The sequence below is a fragment of the Hyperolius riggenbachi genome, chromosome 8 (genome assembly GCF_040937935.1).
Source record: "Hyperolius riggenbachi isolate aHypRig1 chromosome 8, aHypRig1.pri, whole genome shotgun sequence".
Taxonomy (NCBI): Eukaryota; Metazoa; Chordata; class Amphibia; order Anura; family Hyperoliidae; genus Hyperolius; species Hyperolius riggenbachi.
Genome location: NC_090653.1, coordinates 225,192,600 through 225,216,149, shown reverse-complemented (window position 1 = coordinate 225,216,149; position 23,550 = coordinate 225,192,600). Strand labels below are relative to the sequence as shown.

The following is a 23,550-nucleotide window of genomic DNA, read 5'->3' as shown; positions in this document are numbered from 1 at the left end:
GATGCAACGCGTTTCGCGGGCACAGCCCACTTCTTCAGGCAATAAGCAGGGGATAAACAACAGCAATTCAGTTATAGCAAGCAGAGCACCTCCACAGAGGTGCTCTGCTTGCTATAGGGATAAACAACAGCAATTCAGTTATAGCAAGCAGAGCACCTCTGTGGAGGTGCTCTGCTTGCTATAACTGAATTGCTGTTGTTTATCCCCTGCTTATTGCCTGAAGAAGTGGGCTGTGCCCGCGAAACGCGTTGCATCTTTGGGGTATTTTCAATAAATGTGTATATCTATATATTTACAGTCCTTGGTGTCTGCTTTAACGGAGGCGAGTCCACCACTTCCTCCCAGCAATTTTTTAAAAAATTTTATGTACTTTTATCCTTCTGGCGCCTTTGTTCACCTACCAATATATCGTCAGTTGTTGTTCCAGCTACCCTATTATTCAGCATACACAGGAACTGAACTCAGATCTCTGAAGAGACGCTACTATTGTATTGTGGTTAACTAGACAGAATAGAGTGTGTTTAACCGTTTTATTTGTAGAGCTAGGCTCAGACAGGCAGCGGGCTCCTCTGTCCCATGGTAACAGAGGTGGTAGCAGATACCCTGGAATAGTGTGTAAAGTTGTAATTACCGTACCTCACAGGCTCCCTTCTGGTCGGGCTGCTGCCCAAATTTCTGTCGGTTTCTGCGCAAAGATCGCGACCAAAGCTTGCATGGTCTGTGTGCTGAAACCGATTGGAAGGCAATTTGCGGTCTGACCACTAAGGCTCCTGTGACAAGCGCTATTTCCATTTTTATTATAAATTAAAAGAACAGCCTGACAGCGTTGATCAGCCACTGGCAGACGGATCACTGCGCCCCGCTTTGTTTATAGACGGGAGATCGCACTCGTGCAAGATCCCATCTAATCTCGTTCCATATGGCGTGGTGGAGGAATAACGGAGCCACTCTGCGGCAGTTAATCTGTGTTAGGCGGTCGTAGAGCGGTTAAATAAGCAGGAACGCACTGCCAACATGCTGATGTGAACTTGCCATTGTGAATGTACTAGTGGCGTTGACCGTGTAGGGCCCTTCTTCAACTGCAGTATTAGCTCTTTATTGGTCCTGTGCTTGTAATGATCACTTCTATAAATGCTTTGAAAGATTATAATCGCCAACGAGCTGTTCTCCATCCCCTCCCTGCACCTCTGACACTGTGGTTGACCTTGGCAGGTTTTGGGGCGCCGTATCAATTGTTCTGTATAGAGTGCTTGGGGGGGGGGGCAATGTAAAGAAGGAACACAGTATAGTTATTTGTGTGCTAGGCACGCTACATACCCATGTCTATCTCATCATGTCACATGTCACCTCGGGTTTCCTTTAATATGTAAACATTTTTTACATGGACCTATCGAATAACACCTCTTAGTTGCAGGGAGAGGCAGTGTAGGTGGTTTCGGTCCTACATATTCTGGTACTGCGGATGCAATTTGCATATGCTGTGCCTTTAAAATGACTGAGAGACTTTTTTGCAGCCATTATAAGCCAGGTGCTGCTTGATTATAAGCAAACACCATGCCACTGTTTTGCTACAGTTCAACAGTGGATGGCTCTCCTAGGTGGTAGCAATATTTGGGGGAGCTGTCTTCACACCCTTCCCTTCCCCCCCCCCCCGGTGCATTATGAGGGGCGTGTTCAAGCAATAACATGCTTGGGCAGGGGCGTAGCAATAGGGGTTGCAGAGGTTACCACCACATTGGGGCCCTTGGACCATAGAGGCCCCATAGGGCCCTCCCTCAATAATCACTTCTATAGATACTTCTATAGATACTTTGAATAGTACTGATCATTAACACTCTGTTTCCCATCACCTTCTTGCACCTCTGACACTGTGGTTGTCCTTGGCAGGTTTTGGTGCGCCGTATCAATTGTTATGTATAGAGTGCTTGGGGGGCCCCATTGTAAAACTTGCATCGGGGCCCACAGCTCCTTAGCTACACCACTGTGCTTGGGACACTCCCTGCTCTGTTCCCCTTTCCTGGTAGTGTAGCTTCCAAGTCATGCAGTTTGCATATTTTTTTGCAGCTGGACAATGTTTGCAAGTGGTAGGGTTTCTTACCTGGAGGGGCAAACTGTAGGCAGCTCTCCTAGGTGATGGACACCCTTCAGGGGTCTGCGCTGCTTCCTCTTCGCTTCTGGGCACCGAGTGTGCTTGGGGCGCTGCTTGTGCTGCTCCCCTTTCCTGGGAGCATAGGAGGCCTACGTGTGGTACCCCTGTTAATATATACATATTTTACGGAGACTAACTCCTTTTAGTGGCAGGAAGAGGCAGTGTAGTTGAATTTGGCCCTGCATATTCTAGTATTGTGGATGCAATTTGCGCAGCCTGTCCCTTTAAATTTGCCATAAATCTTTTCTGCATCCATCATAAGTCAGGTGCTCCTTGGTTATGAGTACACACCACGCTACTATTTGGCAACAGACAACAGAAGCCGCCGTCAGTACAACTGAGGGGGAGAGCCGTTCACCGCAGGAACAGGGAGGGGTGAAATGCATGCTTATGCAGCCGCTAATCACTACATGGGGGGCTTGGGGGGTGACCACTAGCCTTCCAGGGAAACAGGGCAACCGCTAGCCGCAGGAGATTTCAATAGAAAGTGCGGGGCTTTTTAAAAGGGAATTGGATACCACTAGACTGCCAGGGGATGCTTCAAGGGGGAGAGGAGATTCCACTAGCCCACCAGAATATGGGAGGTACCACTAGACTACTAGGGAATGTTTAAGGGGAAGGTGGGAGGCCCACTAAGCTACCAGGGAATACCTTAAAGGGGAAGAGAGCAGGACCACTACGCTACCAGGGAAAGCGACTTCAATGGAGGTGGGAGGATTAGACTACCAAGGAGAGTTTTGGGAAATGGGGGTACTAGATTACCAGAGCATGCCTTAAAGAGCAAGGGGTCAACTGAACTACCAAGCAATGCCTTAAAGTGAAATGGGGACAACTAAACTACCACCCAAGAAAATATGAAGAGGTGGTGGCCCACTAGGCCCCAGGGAAAGCTCTGCCACACCCCACAGGAAGCTCTAAATAAGATGGGGGGGCTAGATCACCAGGGCAAGCTCTAACAAAAAAGGGCGCCATTTGTTACAATGCAGCGCTAGCTGCTAGGAAAAAATGCATAATGCAGAAAAATATATCTTTATTTCAAAATGAAATATCTTCACCGAATGCTGTAACAGCAACAAAATATAGGTTTTATAATAAATAGCCAAATTTAATTAGTGTTTATTATCCATGGTAGCACTTTTTTATTTTAAAGTATCTTTTTGTTTTTTTATTCCTCAATTTCTCTTTAAAATGCATAAGAAATAAAATAATTTCTGGGGAATTAAAAAAAAAATCACCTGGAAAAAAAAGTCTAGTTTGTAGATCATTAAGGTGGCGTAAGTAGTAATAAAAGTATTGCTAATTAAATAGAGGCATAGCTAAAATGTCAAAACTGCTCTAGTCCATATGGAAAGAAAAAACATACCTAGTTGCAAAGTGGTTACAGTGAATGTCCAAACCCCCCCCCCCCCCCCAAAAAAAAACAGAGAGGGAAGGCTCTGGGTCCTATAGAGCCTTCCTGTTTCTCTCACGGTCCCCTTGTTCCAGCACTGTTACCCCCATTAGCAGTATTCGAACAATCGGTTCAATACTTTGAGGTGCCGCTACTGGAGACTTCTGAAGACGCGCAGCTCTGTACTGCACCTGCGTGAGCGCATTCTCTCTCGCACTCATGTGGGGCAGTATGGAGCCGCCCATCTTCTGGAGCACTCGGGCTCCTGAAGACTTCCGAAGCCTTCTGTGATGGCAGATTGAAAGGATATGACAGCTCTGGAATGAGGGGACCGTAAGAGGAACAGGAAGGCTCAGAGCCCTCTCTCTCTGTAGGTAAATATCTGTTTTTGTTTCTGTAAAGCTTTAATTTTTTTTAAATTTCAGTTGACATTACCTTTAACTACTTGGGGACATCGGCGTGATTCGGCCACGACCATGGCGTAAGGTCATTGCGTGAGGTCCTGTGGGCGTGTTTTGCAGGAGATCGCGCATCCTGATGCGCGCACATCTCCGCTTGAATGATGGAGCTCCGCTCAGTCATCAGCCTCCCAGCAGCGAATGCCGCTAGGAGACTGTTAGATGGTGAAATCGCCGTCTATTTACTGTGTACAGTGCTGCGATCCATGGCAGCGCTGTACTGGGGACAGCCGTGTGACACGGCTGTCCCTTCTAAAGGCTCAGGGGTGATCTGCTAACATAGGCTGAAGCCTATGACAACCGATCACAGTGATTGGCTGGCGGGGGGAGGGAGGGAGGTGTGCAAAATTAGAAATAAAAATGGTAATTTATTTAGAAAATAAAGAAATAAATATTTGTTAAAAAAATAAACATCCTGGGAGCGATCTTCACCCACCAACAGAGAGTTCTGTTGGTGGGCAGAAAAGGGGGGGGGGGGGGAATCACTTGTGTGCTGAGTTGTGCGGCCCTGCAGCAAGGCCTTAAAGCAATGAGAAAAGGGAACATTTCTTCACACTAGTGAAAAAATGGACTGTTCTAGCCAGCAAAATCCACTTTGATGATAGGGGTCTGGGGGTTATGAGGAAACAGAGCTGAAACGGCTAAACGGCAAAGGAGTGAAAACGGATCTGATTGACTGGTAATTAGGTCCGTTTTCACGAATCCGTTTGCCACTAATTGCCAGAGTGAACCGGGCCTAAGTGATTGCCCTGTAGTGTATGTATAATTGTGCTAATGCTGGGGTGGAGGTTGTGACGCAAAAGGTCAGCAACTGCCCTGAAACCAAGTCCCCGATGAGTTCTGACATCACAAGAAATATTGAAGCTAGATAAACAGTAAGTACTAATGGGAAAGAAGTGACATTGGAAATAAACTAGCAAATATGCCGGCTATATCAGGATGCAGAGTGTGTAACATGTGGCTAGGATGTTTGCTTTAAGCTTACAGAATATTCCACAGTGATCCCTTACCTTCGTGACTGATGTGTGTGAGTGTGCTTCTCTTGTGAAGTACAGACAATCAGAGGTCTTTAATAATTTATCTGTAGTGGAAACAATCGTCAGAAATAAGAGCAGGTAGGGATCTAGTGTGCCAGAGAGCTCAGATCTTTCCTAAACCCACTGCGAGATTTCCAGCTGCATTCAGCGATGTCACAGACCCCAGGAGACTCCAGCCCCATCAAGGACATGTAAGACCCCTGCACCCTTTTCAAAAACTTATTTTTACCATTAGGTGATATACTTGTTAGACATGACTTTTACTGTAATTTTATTATTATTTAGGATAGCACCGACATCTTCCGCAGCGCTGTACAGAATATATTGTCTTGTCACTTAACTGTCCCTCAGAGGGGCTCACAATCTAATCCCTACCATAGTTATATGTGTATGTATCATGTAGTGCATGTATCATTGTCTAGGGACAATTTATGGGAAACCAATTAACTTATCTGTATGTATTTTGGGATGTGGGAGTCAACCGGAGTGCCCGGTAGTATTACGAGACCCAAATCAGAATCATTATAGCACTGCTTATCTCAGATTTCCATCAGAAACACAATCATTTTAGTTTCTACGGACAAACAAAGTACAGCATACCACTGCATACAAAAGCCGTAGTAGCAAAACCAGAAAATGACTTTTGTGATTAACTGGACTGTTTATCCTCAACATTTTTTGTGTATATTGACTTCTGTTTGAAGGCAACCTGAACTAACCTAAAATTGGCAGGTAGCCTTTTACTTACCTAGGGCTTCTTCCTGCCCCCCCCCCCCCGTAATCCGTGAGGTCCCTCGGTGTCCACTTGGTCCCCTCCATTCTCCTGCTGGTGGCTTCTTTACACCTGCAACATGAACACAGGTCACTGTGCCTGCACGGCCCCGTCTGCACGCCCAGCTCAATCGAGCTCCTGGCAATGCACTGCACATGAGTGCTTCAAGCTTTCAAGAACCGCACATGCACAGAGCGCTACCCTCCGTGGCCCCGTCCTTGCACCCCGCTGGACTGCCTTCCTGGTGCCGGGAGCCGGGAGCCGGCACCAGAAAGGCAATCCAGCGGGGTGCAAGGACGGGGCAACGGAGGTACAGTTGCCACAACCTGCATTTGGGCCTCAGATGTAAAGAAAACGCTGAGCGACTTCATGGAGGAAGACCCAGCTAAGGCTGCCAATTTTAGGTCAGATCAGGTTTCCTTTAAATGGTTGCTGCCCTTGAGAGAAATACTTATTTATTATACTCTGAAAGGGTCACCCAGTTACAAACAAGAGTTCAGTTTCTGGTAGACACCACTGAAATTACATGTTCACAAGTTCACTATATACACTTCTCAGTGATATTGGTGGCATATGAGTTCTCAACTCCATTAACCAGCCATGGCTATAAAACGTGAACTATCAACTCCTGCAGGTTACAGATAGTCTTGCAGGGGGTTTGAGACTCCTTTGTGGGTTGGAAGCTGAGCATAGAGGCAGGGAAGTTTCACCACTAGAATTTCTCAGTCGTAAAGTGATTTACCCAGCCAGTGTGTCAGCCAGAATACTGTAATAGTGAGGGTAGACTGACGTTTTATAAATTGCTAAATGCAACTTGGGATAACAAGGAGGTGAGATCAGGGCCGGATTACCATAAGGCACTTTAGGCACGTGCCTACAGGCGCCTGATGATGGAAAGTCGGCTCACTCCCCTCCCCTAGTGCCTTCCTTCCTCCTTCCCTTTGCAGAGTCCTAAGCAGAGATTAAATGAGAGGTTACTCACCTAACTCTCTGCATTCCCTGATGCGATTTCCCTTCAGTCGGGGGCACCACTAGCTACTTATCCTCGGCAGAAGTCTGGGGGCAGCACCAGACAGAAACAGGAAGTGAAGTGAGTGCATGGCCAACCTATACTGGGGGCAATGTGTACCTGGCTAACCTATACTGGGGGCAACTGTACCTAGCTACTAACACTGAGGTCAACCTATAACTGGCTACCTACCTATACTAAGGGTGTTTTTTTGGGGGCTTACCGCAGCTATAACGTGCAGTGCCAATTGTTGGGGGCTGTGTGATCATTCCAATTTAGGGGGGGGGGGGGTTTGCACATCCTCACAAGTTTGCCTCAGAAAGTAAAAAGTCTAGAAACAGCCCTCCCTATAGGCTCCTGTAAATCCGGGTCTGGGTGAGATGGACAATTTACAACCAGGAAGAGGGGGGCTTAATACTTATGAACCAGTGAGAATAAAGGAGATTAGTTGATTAGAAGCAAAGCTTTCCTTTTTTCAGTATAGCCTCTCGCCCTTCCCCCTGCATTTCCCCAGTAGTTACTGTTCCTCTCTCCATGGCGCAGCAGTGGGTGGTGGAACAGTGTACTACCTTTACTAGCACCGGCTTCAGATTGTCATCCTGTCCCCTGCAGCTGCCATCTAACCCATTACTGCTCCTGAGTCTTGTTGCATGTCATGTGATGTCTAACAGAAAGTAAGAAGACCAGGACAGAAGTGAGTGAGACTGGCGGATGCATGGAAGGGGAAGATGATCTGGACACAATATTGGAGAAGGTAATAACCTGCCACAACATTCACTGCTGCATTACTCTTCAGTTTGGAGGTTGAGATCATGGTGGCTGGGGGAAGCCACACAGTTATTGGGGCCCTGTAAGCTGGAGTTATTGGGGACATGGTGGTTGCAGATTCATGGGTAGAACAAGGGCCACATGGAATGGTGATCAGTCTTAACCGCTACTGGACGACATGTCATTTTAACGTCATGTTGGTCCCTCTGAATGGATTAACAGATGTTTTAAAATGTCCTCTGCTGCTGCCACTGCCATGCACGTAGCCGTCGGAACTTGGAGAGCTGCGATTAGTGAAAGGGAACAAGTACTCCCTAAACCAATTAAAGTCCCTATAAGGGAAAGATCATGGCTTCAACTAGAAGCCAATGATCGTTTCTGTAACAACACTGTCTGTGTGCTTGTTCAAAGTGTGGCGACATCTAGGGGAAAAAAAACAATGTGTGTGTGTAAAAATACACATTTTACACTTTTATGTTAAATAAAAATAAACTAATACCTCCTTCCCCCTCCCCTGCTGCCCCATAGTTACCAAAATTAAACACTTGTTAAAAAAAATGACAGCATTTTTTAAAATAAAAACTTAAATAGATATGTTAGGGACTTATTATTGATCCAGTACAAAAAAAACTCAAAACAAAACAAATACACTTTTATTTCAAAATATATTATCATCATACATTGTTCTAGGGACATAATTTAAACGTTGTGATAACCGGGACAAATGGACAAATAAAACGTGTGGGTTTTATTTACTGGTGGAAGCCCCAGGTAAGTAGATCTCATTTGCTTAAAATTGCCTGATATTTCCTTTAAATTATCCAATAAAGTAGAGCTTGTATTTTAGAGACAGGAAGTTTTAAACCAGGATAATAATCCTGATTCAAAACTTCCTGTCTGTAAAATACAAGCTCTAGTCTCACTCTCCAGCAATGCTTAGCTACTTAGCTACCAAGATAAGGTATTACACGCAGTGTTTCTTTCCCTCCTGCCTCTTCCCCCTTCCCTTGCTTGTAGAGACGTGAGACAAAGGCTGGGACTGGAATGATTTGTCTGTGATCTGTCCACACAGGAGCAGCTTGCTAGCAAGGATTAAAGGACACCCGCAAACTAGCTATGTGCATCTGTACATCTGTTTTTTTTGTAATGATAGCACCATCATTTGAGCTATCTGTTCTGCTCAAAAGCCTCTGAGTTATGTTTGTGATGTTTGCATTTGGTTCCTATCATTACTGAACTAGTAAGCCTTAATTTTATCACCTCAGTTAGGTAAAAAAAATATCTAAAGCTTGCCAATGTCACCATGCAAACATCGATTTTGATCACTGAAATGTGCCCCACCAGCCAGTCATTGTGCTCCCTTTGTGCCCTCCTAAAAATTTGAAGCTGGAGCCGCCACTGGTCAGGGCACCTAATATTTAAAATCTGGGAGGCACAGGAGTGTAAAACAAATATGGGGGGGGGGGGGGGGGTTACAAAGTCTATCTAAACCAAGCTCTAGGGGCCCAAAGACTACTGGAAACTTGGGCTGGGGAAAGGGGCCACATCCAGAGTTTTGTAGGGATTCCCTGGAAGGGATGTCTGTATGTAATATGTGAAGAATCAATAGATTTTTTTTAGACACATTTTTATTATTACTATTATTATTTAGGACATCTTTACATGATTTTCAAAAAGCCTCCAAAACCTGTTTCCAAGGAATGTTGTCTGAAATTTAAGGAGTGTGTTTGCTGATGAAGCAGTAAAAAAGGGAGCATGCGGCAATTGGACCAATTGGGTGACTCCTAAGGCGCCAATGCAAAATATTGGAAATTGGGTGCCGGATTGGAAATTTTGGCCCTCGGTAAATAGTGGACACTGGTACAGCTCTTGCTTAATATCAGGCACCATGGGCACCCAAATGCCAATATTTTTAAGCACCTATGGCGGCACCCCTGAGAATTTGTGTTTTTTTCTTTTTTGTCGTTGCCACGGATACAATGCGATTATCGCATTGCACGATGGCTAGTGGAAACAGTCCCTTAGGTAGCTAGTATGCGGGGGGTTTAGGCGTTAGGTAGATTTGTGGGGGGGGGGGAGGTTAAGGGTTAGGCATTAGATAGGTATTTTTTGTGCATGGTGTGTGTGTGTGTGTGTTAAGGTTTAAGCATTGGGCAGGTGGTGTGTGCGGGGGGAGGGGGGGCTAGGTTTAGGCATTAGGCAGGTGGGGGAGAGGGAGTGGTAAGGGTTAAGGCTAGCTACCGGATTGGAGGGTTCTGTGTGAGAGTAGGGTTAGCTTTGGCCATAGTGCAATATTGGTATTTAATAGTGATATTTTACACTTTTATGTAAAATATCTGTATTTACTGGGCGCTCAAATTTCCAGGTGCCTTTTTTGGATAGACGCGTTTGCTGGTGTATGAGTGCTGTACATCACAGCCAAAAGCAAGCTGCTGAGAGTCAATCATCAGCTATTCAGCTATGACACCTTACTGGAAGACCTGCACAGACATATGTTGAGCGCTGACCCATGATGCCTTAGTACAATGGCAAAGCTGTTTCTTATGTAAGGTGTGACTGTACACTTGGTCATTAATAATACCAGTAATAATACCATCTAGCCGCCTCCTAGCTGTAATTAGTTATCGTCTACCCCAGAAGTGTTTATAACTGGCTGTGAAACCGGAGCCCTGAGCCTCTCAATCCATTATTAAACATCCAGTTGAGGTTTCCTAGACACAGGCAGTTTAGTAGTTGAATAGCTATTGTATATAATCCATGTACACAGCCACAGGCAGAGCAGCTGCATATGGAATATGTATGGAATAAGTATGGAAATATTATAATCCTGTGTACAATGTTACCAGCTTGCATTAACTCATTGTTTTCTGCTTCTTTATACCACACAGAGACCAGCAATGGGGAATGATGCCTCCAATGCCTCAACAGTGCAGGTAATTAGTGATAGCACAGGTTTCCCAATAACACATTAACATGCACTTGCACCTTGATTTATATAGAAATAATAAAAAAATATGTTTGTAAAAGCAATCCTGAACTTGCTGTGTGTTAAGCCCCCGCCCCCCATGTGGCTTGATGAACTCCATTATAAACTGTGCTTCTTTATACCATAAGTGCCACTTTCCACAATCCCACCCATCACACTGTGGGAGGGTTTCAGCACAATATCAGCCACACAGACCTCCCCTGATCATGATCTAGTAGAGAAAAAGTAAAGATTTTTCATGGGAAAGGTTTTTTTTCCCTTGGAAAATGTAAACAGTTATTTTACAGGTAAGGTGAGCAATACATAAGGAGAGTTCAGTCTTGAGATAAGTTTGTAACTCATCCCCCATGTTAAATAAATCCAGACAAGTTTGCAAGAACACAGATTTTCTCTACTATCCTCCAACCCCAGAACATTTCTGGTAAATCCGCCCACTGCATTAGTCAGCCCTTGAAATGTGGCACCTACGCACCTGTCACAATTGTCACTGTAATTACTATGTCTATCGATTCTGTATCATGTACCAGTTTATATATTTTGTGTTTACCACTGTCAGTATTATGTGTCCCACGTTTTGTTCTTACTCTGTACAGTGCCATGGAATAGGTTGGCGCTTTATAAATCAGTAATAATATTTGTATTCCTACCTTTTGATTTGACTGTCTCAGGATGTCCCAAGAGCTGTGGATGTGGGCGAAGTGTCAGGTGTTGTCCTCGCTGCGGATGCCTTTTGGTATCAGAGCCTCACTTCCAGGGCTTAAGAAAGGTGAGTGAAGGTAAAGTAGGACATTTCTTCCCAGGTAAGCTGAAATCCACTCTCTCAGGATCACAGCATACGCTCTGACTGTATCAGAGTCCTGCCCTGCACATCTCTGCTTTTGTAGACCTAATCCTGTCCCACCTCAACTTCCAGGAATCCGACCCACAGATTGTAAATGCATAATCAATGGTACCTGTACTCCAACGCATCTTGCACAGTTAGTTTTCACACCCACTCAGTTTTAGGGTTGGAACCCACTAGGGTGTTTTTGGCAGTGTTGTGGGATCGCCGATGATCGCCGGCGATTCCCAAAAATGCTTTGCCAATGAAACTGCTGTTTCAATTCATGTAATTGTGGTGTCTCTTTCAACCAACATATCATGTATACAGCAGAGTCCCCGGGATCTGTCATTGGCGGGGATCATCTGCGGCTGGTTGCTTGAGTAAGCTAAAAAAGCAAAAATACTCACTGAGCCTCCAGAAATGTGTAGCAGCCTTCCTCTTGCTTCTAGCGGCTTTCCAGCAACCTACTAGGAGCCCGTTAGGAGCAAGAGGAAGGCTGCTTCACATCGCTGGAGGCTCGGTAAGTATATTTAACTAAGCAAACACCCACAAAACACCCCAAAAAGAAATTCCCCATTATCCATCGTTATCCATCAGGCATGCCGGTTAGTTGAGACTTTCGGGTTGCCTGAGTTGAGGGACTCTGCTGTACTATGCGTAACACGGATGGGACCAAGAGGATGCTGGAACACTGGAGGCAGCCCCAGGTAAGTCCAAATTTTCAATGCATGGCTTTGCTCAGGGTCCGTTTAAGAGAGTTTTAACCACTCTGTGACCGCCTAATGCAGGATGGTGGCTGCAGAGTGGCTCCCTTGTTCCTCCATCACGCCATATGATGTCATCTTGCTCCTCGCGAGATTAGACAGGAGCTTGCGTTCGCACCAGCACTAACGCCTGTTAACAAACAATTCCGAGCTCCGTGATCAGCCTGCTAGCCCGGGGCCACAGCTGGTAGGCTGCGATCGTTACTAAAGGGAAAAATGTATCTATATAGCGTTACCATCTGACGCAGCGCTGCACAGTATATTGCCTTGTGACATAACTGTCCCACAGAGGGGCTCACAATCTAATCTCTATCATGGGCATATGCCTACGTATGTATTGTGCAGTGTATGTTTTGTAGTGTAGGGCCAATTTAGGAGAGGGGAAAAATAAGAAAAAATAGGCTTTTTTATGAAAAAAAGTGCTATTTGAAATTAATAATAATAATAAAAAAATATTGCAGCAGCAGTCAGAGACCAACACCAAACGAAAGCAAGTGATTCTGATTCAGATTCCGCTTTACATCAGTTTTTACATCCGATTCAGATTCAGATTTGCAGGTTGCTCCCTGTACACTGCAAATCGGAATCTGAATCGGATGTAAAAACTGATTAAAAAGCGGAATCTGAATCGGAAATGCATGCAGTGTGCAAGAAGCCTTAGTGAGAAGGAAAGGAAGTAAAATTCATTTGGGTGCTAAGTTGTTTGGCCAAGCAATAAACTGTTACACTGCTGAATTGTAAAAAATTGCCATTAGGGGGGATAAACCTTTGATCCTCAAGAGGTTAAGCAAGGGAGAGGAACCATTTGTTTATGATTATCACTATTCAATGTCCCTATAGAGGTTATCATTACCAGCACAAGACCAATAAAGTGCTAATACAGCAGTTAAATGGGGGTCCTGATGTGGTTGCAATCTCTGCATTCCTTAGGCCCGGTTCACACTTGCGGTGGCCCTCCGGAATCGCCGTGCCGGAGCCGCACCGCCTGCAGAACGGACGGAACGGACGCACGGCATAGCAATTAAAGCCTATGCGTCCGTTCACATGGGTCCGTTCTGCAGAACCGGAGCCGGACCGGATCCGGGCCGGATCCGGACTCCGGCCTCCGTTCCAACATGCGCTATTTTTTCATCCGGCCCCTCCGGCAGCCGTATCCGGGGCGGAGCCGGACTGCACCATCCGGCCAATACAAACAAATGGGAACCGGAGGACGCACAACACACTGGCTGAGAAATCCGGATCTTCTACCCCACTTCCTATGCGGATTTTTGCGGCGATATTGGCTGGGGACACATGGGCAAGCATTTTGGAGTGGAGCAGCACGAGCTGGAGGTGTTGGCAGGATGTTGGCAGCATGTCGGAGGTGGAGGTGAGTGCTAAACAGCAGAGGGCCTGATTCCACAGGTCCCCCTTCTGCTGACCTCCCAGACCCCAACATTTTTTTTTTTTTTTACGTATATTTTGCCAAACGGATCCGGATCGCATCCTGATTGCCACCTGATGCAACCTGACCGGATCCGGATCGGATCCGGATCAGAACCGTACGGTTCCGATCCGGATCCGGTCCGGATCCGGTCAGGTCATCCGGTCCGTTTGGCAAACAACCGCTAATGTGAACCGGGCCTAATTGCTCTGCCACTGTCAATGATTGCAATGATTGATCTAAGTCCCCATGTCAATGATTGTAACTACTGAAGTAACATGTCCATGCATTACTTCCTGTTCACAAACTTATAGTACGCTAACAGGAAATAATGGGTGAGGAAATCTTGTGGCCAAATAGTAAAATTATGAGTACGTGGCGTCTCGACACCGATCAGTTTGGTGCAGGGAGAGCAAAATGATGGCTCTCCCTACTGCTGCTAAACTCCGAGGCGGCTTTAAATACTATTCCCCCACTGAGTTGTCGCAACTCGGAGGCATATGTATCTCGGGGTCTGGCAGCCGATACGCAAGGCACGCAGCATAGCATTGCTGCTATGACGGCACCCAGCTTCGACACCACGCGCTGAAATAACCCGTTTTGTAAAATTACACCTACATACATTTATTTTAATAAAAAGACCCACACATACATTTAAAATTAACGCCTCACCTCCCACACTATCCCATAATTACCCAAATAAAACTTTTGCAGTAACAAAAAAATGACAAAAAAAAAATGTAATAGTTACCGTAGGGACTGCACTTGCACTTTTTTAATATGTATGTCATGAGGGTATATTACTATAAATTTTGAAAATATGGATGCAAATAGTGAAAAATAGTGATGGATGCAAAACTGAAAAAATGCACTTTTATTATTATTATTGACGCCATACATTGTACTAGGGAAATACTTTAAATGGTGTAATAACCGGGACAAATAGACAAATAAAATGTGTAGGTTTAATTACGGTAGCATGTATTATTTTAAAACTATAATGGCCGAAAACTGAGAAATAAAGATTTTTTTCCCTTTTTTTTCTTATTTTTCCTGTTAAAATTCATTGAGAATAAACTAATTCATAGCAAAATGTACCACCCAAAGAAAGCCTGATTGGTGGTGAAAAATGGAATAGAAGGGGCGCTAATAGGTGAAAATTGCTCTGGTACAGAAGGGGAAAAACCCTCAGTAGTGAAGTGGTTAATTGTAACGTTGCCTTATAGGAGGAGACCTGCAATTTACTTTGTAATATGTTTAATTTATACTGTACTAAGTGGAAACCAACTTTATGCTGATCTTTTCCCTTCCATGTTACACAGCTACTGGGACAGATGGATCATGTGACTCTATCACCATTCTTCCTAAAACTATCCCTCCATATAAAGCCGAAAACCCTATGAAGTCATCCCGCACCCATCAAGAGCTGCATCGGGAACTGCTACTCACCTGTAAGCGGTAGGTGTGGGGTATTCCAAGTCCAAAATACTGTTTTTAGAATAGAGGCTGACACGTTTGGTATTGCGCGGGGTTGGGGTCGGGGGGATGGGTGCTAGCAGCTTGGAGGAGGCTCGGTACTATGGGGATGCAGAGCTGGAGCAGAGCGTTATATGTTACCCTGCTCCCCAGTGGCAATACAAGCCCTCTTCACTTCCCTTCATGATGTCGTCATGCAAGGCACCAGTCAGAATCATGGTAATCAGATGCTAAACGGGAGAGGTGAGCAGCTCGATTCGGTGCTGGATCGTGGACATGTGAGTACTCGCTGCAACTCTGCAGGATAGGAGGAGGCCACAGAGTATCACAGCCCAGCATGCGAGGCCCAAGACGGTTGCAGAGAGGAGAAAACATCTATCTACCTACATTGGGCTGGGGAGGGGCATCTGATTACCCTTAGTGAGGGGGCGGGGGAGGACAGGAATGAAAAGTTTGGAGAGAAAGTGGCTCAGAATACAGGGATCATTGTGTTATATGGTTGGATGCGCTTAAAGTTCTTATGTATAGCATGCCAAAACGCAAAACACTTCAATTCGTCTTAACAAAAATACAAAGAATATGCAAGAAGGAGCTCTGCTCTGTCTACCAGAATAAAAGTTTATTCAGTCCATTGGCCAGAGAGGTGGTGGTGGGAAGCTCCAGTTAAAAATAACAGCTTAATTTACTAAGGCTAAATTTCCACCCGCATGAGTTCATGCGCCATGTAACACACACATTCTCCATAGCCACAGAACACTTGTCAATAGATGAGCTCGCCATCTCCAGAGATCTCTGACCACCCCCAGTGGGGATACTGTGACATAAGTGACTCAACAAACATAGACTGGAGTTAAGAGGTGGGCTGGGTCAGGTGATCTGCTTTGTGCTGTGGAAGAAATTCCCATTTCTTTGACAATAAGGAGTTACTGGATGCAGCCTGCCACAAGCCAGACATATGCTTACAATATATTTATTGCAAAAAGTACAAACCGGCAATACACAAAGCTTTGAACATTGCTTATGCTCATTAAGGCAAATGCACTATGATATACATTAACAAATGGAAGACTGAACTAAGGTTTTATCCACTTGACCACTGAGGGGTTTTTCCCCTTTTGGACCAGAGCTATTTTCATCTTTCAGCGCTCCTCCCTTTCCTTCACCAATAACTTAATCACTACTAATCACAACAAAATGATCTATATCTTTTTACCACCAATAATTTTTTTTTATGGGTGGTACATTATGCTAAGAATTATTTTATTCTAAATATATTTTAATGGGAATAATAAGAAAAAAAAGGGATAAATTCATTATTTCTCAGTTTTCGGCCTTTATAGTTTTAAAATAAGCTTTCTACTGTGGATAAAAGCCACACATTTTATTTGCCCATTTGTCTCAGTTATTGCAAGGTTTTTAAAATATTTTCCTAGTACAGTATATAGCGCCAATATTTTATTAGGAAATAATGGTGCATTTTTTCAGTTTTGCACCCATCACTAATTACAAGCCCATGATTTAAAAATTAACAGTAATATATCCTCTTGGCATACATATTAAAAAATGTGAGTCCCTGAGGTAACTATTTATTTATTTTTTTATGCAACTTTTTTTTTTTTGGGGGGGGGGGGGTACTATGGGAGAGTGTGGGAGGTAAGAAGTTAATTTTAAATGTGATTGCGGGTCTTTTTATTAAAATACTGTGTTCCCATTCATTCATTTCCCGTCTAATGGGCGGCAATGTGAATGAGCACGGGAACGCGCGCAGGAGGCGGTGGGGAGCGCGCACATTGGTGATGCAGCGAGAGGTGTATGTCTACGTCCCTGGAACTGGAACAGTCCTCTTGCGGGGTGTAGATATACTGCCTCTACAACAAGAAGTTGTTAAAAAACCTCTTGAAGTTGATGCTAAAATCAACTGTCATTCATATGCTAGCACTTTAAACATAACAATTGATACGATGCACCAAAATCTGCCAAGGACAACCACAGTGTCAGAGGTGCAAGAAGGGGATGGGGATCAGTTTGTTAATGATTTCAAAGCATCTATAGAAGCAATAATTACCAGCACAGGACCAATAAAGAGCTAATACTGCGGTTGAGGGAAGGCCCCTCGGGCCCCCTCTAGCCCAAGGACTACAGTGCAGTCGCAACCTCTGCACCCGCTATTGCTACGCCACTGGATCTGATATGTCCTGGGGATTGTAAATCCTACCCACTGAAAAGCACACAACTGTCATCAATCAAGTTCTGATTTGCCTGATCACTCATTAGAATGCCACTTAAAGGTCTCCTCAGATTCCGTAGTAGGTCAGGCTGATTATTTCTCCTCACAGCTGATTTGTTGTCAGATCGTAGTCATGTGCCCACTACTTCTCTTGTTCAGTTCCACTTCCTAGGAAATGTGGGGTTCTTGGTAAACGTTACCAAATTTGTTGTAATGTGTTGTATTCTTCCTACAGAGGCCTTGCTTTGCACAGTAAGCCGGAACTATTGAGGGTTTTGGAGAAAAGAAGAAATCAGTGGCAGGAAAGCCAAAAACCAAAAGAGCCACAATGTCCTTTAGAGCAAGAATTGAAAAAGTGGCAACTGCGAAGAGAGGAGGTATAAAGACCATGTATATTTATCATTTGACAAAGCAGATAGTTAAAGGAAGCCTCCACTTCCACAAACAAATTTGAGAAAAACAAACAGTAGTCATGAGGCCGGTTTGGTTGTGTCATTCTGCATTAGACAGAGCCATACTTTGACACCAGTTTCTGATCGATACCATCACGGTCATGTCTAGAGCTCATGAAGAAGCATGTGATTTCCTTAATCAGCTGATAGATTTGAAAATCTCCGATTTGCTGTGATTACATCCTGCTTTAGCACATGATCATGAGCTTTTCCATGAGTTCTCCTAGACATGACTATCACTAATGATCGATACCTTAATAATGGTGTCTTTATGACCACAGTGACAAACTGAGATCTGAAAGATAGAGGGGTTCATCATAACTAGTCTATTTAGTGCTATTCAGCCTTCTCAGTTAAAGAGACTCTGTAACAAAATTTTCAGCCTTATTTCTTCTATCCTATAAGTCCCTATACCTGTTCTAATTACTGCAGCCTTTTCTAGTTGCACTGTCTCTGTAATATATCTAATCTTCTTTTCTTTGTCAAGCTTTGTTGACTCAGGGAGGAATTGGCTGCTTCTGTTGTAATGAATACAAGTTATGCACGCCTCCTTGAATAGGGTATTCTCAGCAAGGCTTTTATTCGTTACAAAGATATTCCCTAAAAAGGATTGAAACAATAATGCTGGCCAGCTTCCCTGTTCCCTACACAGTTTTTGGCAGTTGGACAGAGCAACTGCCATGCACTAAGTGCTTTTGAAAATAAATAAATCCCTGAGGATCCCCCATGAAGAGATGGACTAGTCCAAAACCTGTCGCTTCTGTCAGATTTCTACTACCTACTGTAAGTGACAACAACATAGGAAAAAAGTAATGTATGGCTCATTTTACTCTGGAAAAAACGTACTTCTTATTTGTATATGTTTGCACATATTTTACATTTTACAATGTTTCGCCATAGTGTCCCCTTAAAGGACATCTGAGGTGAAAATAAACTGATGAGATGAACAATTTTATCTATTCTCCTTCTCTTAAAAATGACTTTTTTTTCAGATATCCCACAGTATTATTTTATATTTAAATCTACATTTTAAGTGTTTACTGTTCCATTGTCTCTGCTCAATGACACATTCATTGGAATATGCCAGAGCTAAAATCTATGAACTATTGGTTCTTTTTATTTCTGTCCTCTCAGATGCCATTTACTGCCAGGAAAGGGTTTTATGGCTGTAATTCCTTATTAGTGAGGGTTACGCTATAGTGCAACCTGTACAAAAACTGTCACTTGTATACCTAATGTTTAACTCTTTCAGGAAGAGAAAGAAAAAAGGAACACAGTATAGTCAATTGTGTGCTTGGCACTGTACATACGCATGCCTATCTCATCATGTCACATGTGACCTTGGACGTCCTTGAAGTGTGTGAACAAAGTGCACCATGAGCTATCCCACTATTTATTTACTTTTGGATAACACAATTGGGGAGGTGTCCTTTGTCCCTCATCACTAGCAAAAGGGTACTATGAGAAGAGGGAGGGGGCGCTTTGGTCTGGTTCTGGTTCTGGAAGAGTAGGCTCTTCCATTTAGAGCAGGATCATCCACCAGGCAAGGTAGGCAGGTGCTTGGGGCCTACTGGGTGTCAAGGGGCCTACCTGTCACCTTCTTTGACCTCTCTCCACTTCAGCTTACCAGAAAGAGTACAAGGGGGCCCCAAATCCTCAACCTAGAAAAAATGTAAGTGTTGAATATTAACGGGCCACCTGAAGTGAGAGGGATATGGAGGCTGACATATTTACAGTAGAACCTTGGATTGCAGGTAGCTCGGTGTGCAAGTCAATCAAATATTTTTATGAAATGTTGACTTTATAAACAAGAAATATCTTGACATACAAGCATAGCACATATACACGCATCACACCATCACAAGTGAGCCGATTGTTCTTCTCCTTTTCACGCTGCAGGATTCTACTTAAAGTGGATCCGAGATGAACTTTTACTCATTGCATAATTGTGTTCCTTTCATATAGTTTATAGGGCATTCCTTAAGCCAAATACTTTTTTTGTTTTTGTTTTAATACTCTAATTCCCTATAAACTAAAGAAGCCACGCCCACAGGTTTTCAGAGCGCCAAGGCACTTTCAGACAGTAGCAAGGGCTCATGGGAGCTCAGCCTGGGCAGGAGGAGGGGGAGGTATTACTAGCCAGAGATTTCAGAAGCAGAGGGGAGGAGGGAGGAGGAGAGGGGATTAGGCTGATGGCTCAAGATACAGATAAGGCTGCCTCTGTGTAATGTTTACAAACAACATGGCTGCTGTCATTGTATCACAGGAATAATCAATCATATTCTATTAAAGCTGTTTGCAGCTAGATTTGCTGTGTAAACTGTCTAAACTTTAGATAAGATATATATAGACAAGTTACTTGTTATTGTTAGTTTTTCATCTCGGATCTGCTTTAATCTAAAGGTGGCCATACACTGGCCCGATTCGCGGCCGTTTCGACAGCAGATTCGATCCTGGGATCGAATCTGCTGCCAATCGTTCACGGTAAACGCACCCGCCGATCCGATTTCCTCCCGAAATCGGATCGGTCCGTCGATCGCGCCGTGCGGGAAATTACCCTCGATCGCCCGCGGGTAGGGAGCGCGTCGCTAGCGGCGGCCGATCCGATCAGGTATACATTACCTGATGCTGGCTCCCGGGCATCTTCTCCGCGCTGCACGGCTCTGTTCCGGCTCCATCCCGGCGCTTCCTGTGTCACTGCAGTGACCAGGAAGTTCAAATAGAGGGCGCTCTATTTGAACTTCCTGGTCACGGAGTGACACAGGAAGCGCCGGAATGGAGCCCAAACAGAGCCGTGCAGCGCGGAGAAGATGCCCGGGAGCCAGCATCAGGTAATGTATACGGGGGGGGGGGGGGTTAGGAGGGGACAGGCGGCAGGAGTAGCTCAACAGATTGTGATCGGTTTCAGGCTGAAATTGATTCACAATCTGTTTGCAGTAAAGGCAGCCATACGATCCCTCTCTGATCAGATTCAATCAGATAGGGATCTGTCAGCTGGTCGATCTAATGGCAAATCAACCAGTGTATGGCTACCTTAAGTGTAGTGACTGTACTGACTGTAGTGAATGTCACATCTCCATGAAATCCTCATAAGGAGGCAAAACCAATTGTCACTGGATAAGTTCCTGGGTAAGTTCCTTGGTAAAGACACACAAAAAGAAAAAGGTTGGGGTGAGCCAACAGATAGCAATGACTCCTCCTACACAATAACCTTCATCTTCTCATCTCGCTCACACCAGCCACAATTCCTTTCAAAAGTTGTAAAGAAGACAGAAAAGGAGGGGGACAAAAGGACACCGGGAGCCCAATCTGGTGTATTATTGTTGGTTTCCAATGTATTGTAAACAATAGAAAATCAATATACTCACAAGGCTGGGTTACGTTAGAAGCAACCACTCAGCACAGCATTAGGGGGAGTACCGTCTCCACTCGACCTTGTGGAGATATGAACCGGTTGCTGCTCCTTGGAAAAATTAATACCCACATGGGCTGGGTCCTCCAGTACTCTGGGGAGGTAGAATTAAAGGGAAGGGTAGGAGGTTCCCGAGATTGTCCAATATAGGTGGTTGCCCAAAGCCTATAGTTGCCTGTAGGGATAAAACTATGGTAGTGGCAAAAAACTGGTTCTAACTTGATTAAGAAGTCTTTTAGTTTGATAAAAAGAGAAAACCTTTATTGGGTACTTTTAAATGACAACGAATTTCGTGGTGTGAACCGCTTCCTCATGTCGAGTAGTGTGTGTCAGGAACCGGCCCGCGGCACGCCTGCGTATACGGTTCCCGACTGCGGGTTTGACCAGATCAAGCGGGGAGCAGCCTTATTCGAGCTAAAACAAGGCTGGGACTCCTCAGAACACCTCTCACTGCCACCACTAGCTGTTCGCTAGACACTTCCACTCTGCTGTCGAGTCCTCAGCGCGCACTCCGTGTTTTCGTATTCGGGTCAGCTTTGCGCTTAGGCCGAATACGGGAACGCCACGCACCCACACCCACACACACACACACACACAGTTGCAATCTTACACTGTAGTGAAGCAAAAACCCACTAACAGTCGTTCCGAACGATACTGTTAGCCACTCTGCTGTCGCTACTCGCACTGGCGTTTTTCGTACGTTGGGTCAGCTGCGCACTTTAGGCCAACGTATGACAAACGCCCCCACACACAATGCAATTACAATTTCATATGGTAGTGTTGCTCAAGCATACAATTAGGCATGGACTATACACAGTTGCACTTCAATCTCTTCTAGGCTATGAGTGTTAGTTTAGCACAGCAGAAGTCAAGCTTATTAAATAACGATTTAATATTCCATAAAAAACGTGGAACAATGCAGAACAGATTATATACACAAGATTAGAACAAATAAAATAAAAAGTTACAAAGATAAAAAGTTACAAAAATACACACAAAGCAATTTTGCTTACCAAAATAAACAGGGAAATAAACGTACCAGCGTATCGATCTGGCGTTGTTGCGGGAGTATGCACTTCTGGTCAGAAACCAGGTTAGTTCTAGCCGTGTGAGCTACCTCCAAGAACTACAAGTTGTGGCCATCCTAGCTGCGGTTTTATACTGTGCGATACGCCTGGAGGCTGCAACTTCCTTGGGGAGGGGAGGAACTAGTTTTTAATTAAATCTCAGACATATTTCATTTCCAGGTAAAAGTCTATACATCAAAAGATTGTGAAATGAGGCTTTCAACTCCAGGTGAGAACTTGGTTAAGGCTTCCTCCCATTATTTCCTAGCATCAAAGCTTTCCTGTCTCAGCCCTTAAAGTCTGCATAGATTTCCAACTCCCTTCCAATAAATGTAATTTACAGGGTATCGTTTGCACCTCCACCAATAATTCAATTTCCAGTAGGCTGTTGTCATGATCGCTGCTGCAGCAGGTATTGCTGGAAGTAGTAGTGCTGCAGCTCAGGCAGTTCTGATCTCTTTCCATGCAAGCTGCATAGCTTTGTCTGCCTTTCCCTGCTGTCAGCTTGTGACTGATTATCATTCACCTGTGTGGGAATCTGCATGTCTGCTCCCATTGGATGACCTCAGTATAAAGATCTGCTTCCTGCAGGACTCCTCGGGTTTTCATAGCTTCAGTTTAAGCCTGTCTTGCTGTCGCTTCAGCTCCCGTCGTGTTTCTTGTTCTAAAGATACTTTGCTGGTTTTGCATCATATATTGGTTCATTGCCCATATATATGCATACCAGCACGTTTATTATTTTCCTTGTATTCGTGTTACGTTGATACATCAGTGACGCTGATATATACGTACACGAACTGTTTATATCCTGTGTTCAGCTAGTCAGTTCTAGCACGTTGATCACCCGTACTGAGCTAGTTATCCTGTTCCTGGTCCTGTTTGTGGATTGCGTTCATCTCTGCGAGGAGATAACGAATCCTTCTGAATCCTGTCCTGTTACCGTTTGTGGATTGCGTTCATCTCTGCGAAGAGATAGCGAATCCTTCTGAGTCCTGTTCCCTGTATCGTTCCAGTCCTAAGTCAGTGTTCCTGCTTATGTCATATATCGGTTCATTGCCGATATATACATATGTTAGTCAGACGTTACAAATAGTTTCATTGATAGCTGTAATTGTAATACGCTAGGAAATCATACTATTTGTATATTTATCTGTGTTACGTTCATCTATCTTGATCCTGCTAATTCCTGACTATCCTGTCCTGTCTTTGTGAGGCACGCCATCGCCGCTACGCTTTGGCTGCCTCATTCCAGTCTGTCTTGTTGTGGACGCTTGCTGTCACTAAGTAGCGGCTAGCTAGCAAGCGTTCATTCTGTCCACCTGTTCTGATCTCCTCAG

General features: G+C 44.5%; 1 protein-coding gene across 4 annotated transcripts in view; it reads left to right on the top strand.

The window, feature by feature from the left end:
* The window catches only part of LOC137527600 (actin-associated protein FAM107A-like), an 84,460-nt gene that overhangs the window by 46,936 nt on the left and 13,974 nt on the right, over positions 1–23,550 (top strand). Inside the window, exons 1-5 of one of the 4 annotated variants that reach the window (XM_068248220.1) lie at positions 4,731–4,872; positions 10,472–10,516; positions 11,238–11,335; positions 14,902–15,037; positions 17,518–17,659. In XM_068248220.1, coding sequence (XP_068104321.1) covers positions 10,488–10,516; positions 11,238–11,335; positions 14,902–15,037; positions 17,518–17,659 — 405 coding nt within the window. In that variant the 5' untranslated portion in view covers positions 4,731–4,872; positions 10,472–10,487. Of the gene's footprint in view, positions 1–4,730; positions 4,873–5,095; positions 5,226–8,276; positions 8,355–10,471; positions 10,517–11,237; positions 11,336–14,901; positions 15,038–17,517; positions 17,660–23,550 lie in introns of those variants that run through there. The other 3 variants (XM_068248219.1, XM_068248221.1, XM_068248222.1) reach the window with 3 other exon arrangements.